Source organism: Lipotes vexillifer, unplaced genomic scaffold, assembly GCF_000442215.2.
Source record: "Lipotes vexillifer unplaced genomic scaffold, Lipotes_vexillifer_v1.1 scaffold749, whole genome shotgun sequence".
Classification (NCBI taxonomy): Eukaryota; Metazoa; Chordata; class Mammalia; order Artiodactyla; family Lipotidae; genus Lipotes; species Lipotes vexillifer.
In genome coordinates, this window is record NW_006782834.1 from 1,466,688 (window position 1) to 1,474,024 (window position 7,337).

At 40.7% G+C, this 7,337-nt stretch overlaps 1 protein-coding gene across 2 annotated transcripts in view; it reads left to right on the plus strand.

Annotated features, from left to right (window-relative positions):
• The first annotated feature begins 252 nt into the window (after positions 1-252).
• CCNI (cyclin I) overlaps positions 253-7,337 on the plus strand; it is a 32,052-nt gene continuing 24,967 nt past the window's right edge. The window contains exon 1 of one of the 2 annotated variants that reach the window (XM_007455416.1): positions 253-795. In XM_007455416.1, the coding sequence (XP_007455478.1) occupies positions 718-795 (78 nt within the window). In that variant the 5' untranslated portion in view covers positions 253-717. The remainder of the gene's footprint in view (positions 796-7,337) is intronic. The other variant, XM_007455415.1, reaches the window with a different exon arrangement.

A 7,337-nucleotide genomic window follows, 5' to 3' on the forward strand; every position in this document is an offset into this window, starting at 1 on the left:
AACGAGTCCACGCACAGTTAGCTTCTCTTAGCCCTCCTCCCACCCCAATGCCAGAGATTTTCCCAGCCCGTTTCCAACAGCCCAGCTTTTTGCCGGACTTCTCTGTACGTTCGCTGGACGGAGAAGGCGGCGGGGAGGAAAACGGGAGAGGGTCCAGAGGCCAGTTCAGTGTTGTTTACAAGGAGTGAGCGCGTCTAGGAATCGGTCCGCGAGGGCGGAGCTGACGAAACCGGCACTTCTTTCTCTCTTCCCCTCCCTCCCCAGCCTTCCCCGCGAGCGGACGCGGCAGCGCCTCTGTCTCGTTTTTTCTTATTTTTTTCCCCCCCTTTCCCCTTCCTTTTTTTTTCCTTTTCCCCCTTTCCCCCCCCTTTCACCATTTCCCCTCGGAGGCGCTTCCCCCGGGCAGGGGCAGAGCCGGTCTCACCCCCCGCCTCTCCCCGGTCCCCGCCGCCCTATGGCGAGAGGGAACCCCCTCCCCACCCGGGCACAAGCGGCGGCGGTTGGAGGAGCGGGACCGGCGGCGGCCTCAGGTCCGGGGGCGTCATGGAACTAATTCGCTGACCGACCCACAGGCCCCAGCCGTGCGTCCCGCTCGAGCGCCAGCGCCCGCGCTCTCCGGCCCGCTTCCCCTCTTCTCCCTCCTCAGTCGGCCCCGTCCTCGTCCCGCGCGCCCCGTCGCCGCGCGCTGAAGAAAATGAGGTGGTAACGGGCCCCCGGATGACCCCTCGTCACCACTGTGAGGCCTACAGCTCTGCCGGGGAGGAGGAGGAGGAGGAGGAGGAAGAGGAGGAGAAGGTGAGCGGGCGGGGACGGAGGGCCTCCACGCGTCCCCGCGACCCGCGCGCGAGCCCCCTGCAGCCCCGCGCCGCCGGCGCGCGCCCCTCGGCTGAGCCCCGCCCCCACCTCCGGGAAACCTCCTGGACGCCCCTCTTGTCTCCTCGCGCCTACAACTCAGGCACCTGCCCAGTTTGGAAACGGCTCCGCTGGGTTCCCTTTCGGGCCAATTTTCCCGTCGGCGACTAACTTTCTTGCAGCAACAGCAGGCTGCCTCCTAGTGCGCGTTCTAGGGTCCGCGAGCCTGTGCGGTACACAAAGAAGGGGACATACCCCCGCCCCTAGATCTCGACGCCTCCGCGGGACCCGCGGGAACATCATTCACATTGCTGAGCGGGCGGGGTGGGGGAGGAGGACGGATGAATGGGGTGAGCCGCTGCGGGAGCTCGGGGGAGGGGCACGTTTCCCGGGGTTGGGGTGAGTCGGGAGAATCTGGAGAGGAGGTGAGCTTTGAATTGCACCCTGTAGGGCAGATAATACCGGAAATTTGAAAAGAGGGCAGAAGCCCCTCTGCCGAGCTAGAAGTTCCACTGCAGATCGTTTTGTTAGGAGTTGAGAATTAGATGGCAAAATAGTGGAAGGTATCGATCCGGAGGTAGGATGGAATTAGACTGGAGATCTTTGAATGTTAGGCTAAAATATTTAGCTTTTATTCTGTCAGCGGGAGACACTCAACGTTTGAGCAGCAGCAGTGTGGCTTTAGGGTGTTAATAATAACACTTGTTGAGGCTTATTATCGGAGAGGCATCGTTATAAGTGGTTTGCAACTTATTGAATCTTCACGAGGCAGGTAGTTGAGGAGCATTTTACGGATGAGTGAAACTGAGGCTCCATAAGATTAATTTTCCCACTAGAAGGCAGCTAGAACCCGGTGGCCAGAATTCCAGCCCAGGCAGTCTGTGCTATACAGTCTCTGTCCCGGAACAGATTAAAGTAGCGTTATCTGCTTCTGGCTTTTCCAGGTCATTTGTGGCAGAGGAAATAGAAGGGGAACGGACAAATAGATTAAGAAAGAAGGGATAGGATTCAGATTTGCTAGTCTGGGACCATACGCATCAGAGATTGTAAACTTCTGGGCTAGAAGAAGTTTCTCAATACTGATGAAGAGCAGACTAGTAGAATCAGTGTGTGTCGGGAAGGTGCACCGGGATGGTTTGCAGTTAAACTGAGATAAGTGAGTTTACGTGGCAATGTGACATGCTAGTATCAGTAGTTTAGAATGGAACTCTAAAATGTTTCTTGGTCAAGATTGGAAGCTTAAAGTGTGTGTACATGTTTTATTCTGATTGTATACTACTTTAAAAATGAAAAGTATTCATTTTTCTGTCCATGTTTCTTCATCTTTGAAGGGGGCTTAATAATAATACAGACTTAATAATTATACCCTCCTTTGTGTAAGCTCTTATTATTATTTATTTGGCACAGTGCTAAACTCTGGAGAGTGTTTGCCATCAAGGAACTCATGGTTAGTAGGAGAGACCAGCCTACAAATAGTCAGCTCTCACGGAGCAATTAAATGCAAAAGTAGAATTATGTTCAAGTGCATATGATGCAAATGACAACTCTGTAGGAAGGAGAGTGCAAGCTAGAAAAGGACATTTCAAGTTGAAAGAACAGTATGTGGAGAGTCATGGAGATTGGAATAAAGCAGGGTGTTTGGAATTATAAGTACCTGTAGTTCATTATTAGGTTAAGGACGTAAAGTCAAGGAGATAATAATAGAACATGAAGTTTTGTATAAATCCCTCTTTTTGTATAAAACTTTTTGTATAAAAAGTTTTGTATACATCCCTCTTTTTATAAGAGGAACTAAGATCCGGAAGTCAGCACCAGTACAAAATTATTAATGGAGTTGGTGTTTTGAACATAATAAATACAATAATTCCATGTTACTGAAGTTGTTTCTGTTGTATACCCAGCACTGTGCAGCACTTTTCCTCAGAAGAGCAAGAGGCCCTGTATGCTGATTTGTAACATAGTTAATGCTGTACAATAAGTGTTTTATAAACTATTTACTCAGACATTAAGGTATTTGATAAACATAGAGGAATAAGCAGAAGAAGCAGTTGAAAGAATGGGAGGAGAAATGAGAAACGCTCAAGGTCAAAGTTTATGGAATATGCCAACCAAAATACAGTCTTTTTGTTTTTTAGTTCCTAGAGACTTTTCTGAGCATTCAGAATTCTGAATGTGACCATTAATGGGCATAAAATAACATAAAACTATAAAGTTCTGTTATTTAAAACAGTAAGTTTATATTTTTAATGTTTGTGTTTTATTTTTAATGTTTGTGTTTTATTTCTTAGCAGGATTCATTTTTCATCTAGCTCAAATAATGTTTTAAAACATTAGAAAGCCTTGTGGATTGTTAGTAAAAGAAGTAGAATTCAAGCCAGCGCTTTCTCCACTGTATCATATCATATGTTAAAAAAGGAATGTAGAACATTTTCTAATTATGGTTTCTGCTTTGTTTTGCTTTTTCTGTGTTGTTAACTTGTAAATAATTTCAAAAAGAAACTACCTGGATTCACTTATTTTCAGCCTTTTACTCCATTTGTCTTATCGTGTCTTCCCTCCCCTCGTCTTCCACCCCCTCTCTCTACAGCATTCATTATGGCCCTTTACACCTAAATTTTTCAGTGTGTGTTTCCTGAGAATAGGGATATTCTTTTACAGAGTCACAATAAAGTTACCAACTTTAGTAAATTTTAAATTGATAATTTACTTTTGTCAAATCTGTCCAAATTCTTATTATGTCAGTTGATGCCAAAATGACCTTTATAGCATTTTTCTCTGCAGTACAGGATCCAGTCTAGGGTAAGGAGCCTTTTATTTTTCTGTAGCTTGGAAAATCTGGAACATCCCCACAGGTGTCCTCCATCCTTTCTGTTTCTCACTTGTATTATTTATACCTCATTTTTTAAAGTTTAAGGAAATTTGAACTCTTTTTTTTTTTTCCTTTGTTACATTTCCCTATTGTGAGCAAAGAATGATTGCTTTCTTTTTCTTCTGTTGATACAGTGTGTTACATTGATTTCTGAATGTTAAACCAACTTTGCCTTCCTGGGCTAAATCCCACTTGGTTATGGTGTATAATCCCTTTTTTATGTTTTCAGATACAGATTGCTAGTATTTTGTTGAGGAATTCTGCATCTGTATTTAAGAGATACTGGTCTGTAGTTTTCGTGCTGTTGTCTTTGGTTTTGGTAGCAGGATAATAACTGGCTTCATAAAATGAGAAGGCCTCCTCCTCTAGTTTTTGGAAGAGTTTGTGAAGAATTTGTATTAGTTTTTCTGTAAACGTTTGGTAGAATTCACTAGCGAAGCCACTGGGGCATGGGCTTTTCTTTGACACTAGTTTCTTTACTAATTCAGTCTCTTTAGTACTTGGTATATGACTATTCAGCTTTTTCTGTTGTTAGTTTTGATAGTTTGTTTCTAGGTGTTTGTCTTTTTCATCTAAGTTGTCCAATTTATTTTCATACAATTGTTAATAAAAATTTCTTTATGATCCTTTTTATTTCTGTAACATAGGTAGTAATGTCCCTTCTTTATTCCTGATTTTAGTACTTGATCTCTTTTTTCTTGGTCCGTGTAGCTAATGGTTTGCCAATTTTGTTGATCTTTTCAAAGAACCAACTTTTTTGGTTTCATTGAATTTTCTCTATTTTTCTGTTCTCTACTTCCTTAATTTCCACTCTGATATTTATTATTTTCTTTCTTCTGACTTGCTTTAGGTATAGTTTGGTCTGTTTCTTCCAGTGTCTTAAAGTGGAAGGTTAGAGTGTTAACTTGTGGTCTTTTTTTTTTCTTGTTTATTGAAGTACAGTTGATTTACAGTATTGTGTTTCAGGTGTATAGCAAAGTGATTCAGTTATACCTATGAGATCTTTTTTAATATAGGCATTTACAAGTATTTCATTGTTTCCTGTAAGTTTTAGTATGTTTGATCTTTTTTATTCATCTCAAAGTATTTTCTAATTTCCCTTATGATTTCTTCTTTGACCCAGATTCCTTTGTTTTAAAAAAGTTGTTATATCATCTAAATATTTGAAAGTCTTATTAAGGACCTTAATTATAGAAGATTGAAGAACAAGAATCCCTTGAGCCTGATCTTATACTTCTTTACATGACTCTATCCTATATGTTCCTCTCAGGTCCCCCACCCATCCTACCCTAAAAGTAATCTTCAAAGGAATCATTGTAAAGGAAGAGTAATTACTAGGGGCAGCCACCCATTGGGGTATGCTGAGAAGGCTGGCAGATCCTGGTGAACCACCCTGTTGAGAGTAGCTAAAGGAATGAAATAAGTAAGTTTTGACAAGAGTTAATCAATTACAGACCAAAATTAGGTTTAGAAGAAGTTCTTAGAACCTATGAAGTTCAGTCTCCATCCAATAGAGGTGTTTCTTCTAAATACGTCTAGACAGGTGAACATCTAGTTTATACTGTTTCTGAGGTTGATATTTATGTTTGCATTCGATGAAGTTGTAGTGACTCTGTTTATCTAATTGTGGAGAATTTGAGAAAAGTACCAGTGCAACAAAATTGGAATCTCAGAACATCTAAGCAGAATGTAACAGTAGGTAGAATTTTAACAAGATGACTTTTTTTAAAAGGAAAAAATGCATTTAAGGTCCTGAACAAGGATGTAACGCCCGTCCCGCCGCCCAAAGGCACCAAAAACCCATACAAAGGGAGGTGGGGCAGGTGGAGGGGAAGTTCACCTAAGAGTTACCTTAAAGAGTCTTAAGGGTTTTAGTTGAGCATTAATTTTATCTGAATTGATAATGTGGTGTAGCCTTTTAAAAAAATAGCTAATGATCTTAGACTGCATTAATAATTAAACTGGTGCTAATTTAGAAGAGCAAAAATCATGTCATGTGAGAAACTCTTGAATGGTTTTTCAGCAATGCAGTGGATGAACTGGTGAGCATGATAGCAGCCTTTAAACATTTGAAGAATTCACCTGTGAAAGAGATTAGACTTGGGTTTGTTTGTTTTGGTTATGGTTTTTTGTTTTTGGCCCCGAGGGTTGAAATGAGCCTTTGGTTGTGTCTCTGTTTCATCAGGATACTGTGCGATGGGCACTGTGAGTAATAAAAACATGATATTCGTAGATACGACTGCAAGGGAATTTATAATTTATTAGGGGAGATAGTTCTTGGAAGAAATTACCTTTGAGTTGGACCTTTCCAGATAGTTATTGTTTTCCACTTTCTAAGTTATTTAACCTTTTTCTGCTTAGTATGAAAAGCACTTCATGCTTGATGTAGAAAAATAGCAAAAACCCAGGAGTTTAAAGAAGCAAAAAATAAAAAATTACAATCCAGTTAACCAGTTTGCAGTAGGTTGAATAGTAAGTGAAGTATGTGGGGCGATAAATAGGAAAGAGGATAGTAGCTGAAGTTGGGGCAGAGGGAACATGGAAATTGAAGATTAGGTTTGTGTTTTTTGTTTTTTCAAATTTTAAATTTTTATCAAAAATTAGGAACTTTTCACATGTTAATTCTAGACATTGAATTTTTTTAAAAAGAATCTCTGGAATTTGAAGTATATACGTAATACAGGTCCAGAGTTGAAAAAAGGGAATAGTTATATGAGGTCTATAATGAAAAACCACATTCTCCTGCTGCTTGGCTTCTCCACCCTTTTCTCATTCCCCAGAGGTTAATCACTCTCAGCTGTTACCTATTTCTCTTGTTATTTAAGATCATATTTTCAAGAAACTTACCTATTGCTGTTTTTTTGATATTTAAGTTTTAGATATTATTTATGGTTTTCCTCTGAAATATAAAGATGAGGCTTCTACCTTCTCCCAACACCCCTCATCCTACCAGTGTAGTTTTATTACAGCGTTTGTGTTGAAATCTCTATCCAGTATTATTATTGCTGTGTAAATATTGTGGTATATTATGATGTTTATTGTCTTGCATAATCTCTTTTTCTGAATTTAATAACCTTTTCAGTTGCTTAGCTTCATCAATCTAGTTAAGTCTTCACATTCTTGAGCAGCTTCTCAATCCAATTTTCCATACACAGTCAAACCTCTATAGTTTCCTTTTTTTTTTTTTAAGAAACAGAAACGTCTCTCAGACTCTGAGATGCCTTGTACTGTGTTGCTCTTTAGACTTGCTGCTCATTTTAGAGTGCCAGTTACTCTACTCTTGAGCTTTCTAGATCAACATCGTCCAGTAGAACTTACTGCATTGATAGAAATGTTCCTTTCCTGCACTGTCCAGTGCAGTATCCACTGGCCACATGTGACAGCTGAGCACTTGAAATGGGGCTGGGGCTGGTGTGACTGAGGAATTATTTTTTAATTTTATTCAATTCTAATTTTAATGGCTACATGTGTAGCTAGTGGACACTGTAGTGGGAGCACAATTCAAGATGGTTTCATACTTAAAGGGGGGGATAGTCTCATACTGATTCGATAGAAATGGGTGGGATTTAATGTAATTGATATAATTTTTTTTTTTTTTTTTTTTTTTTTTTTGCGG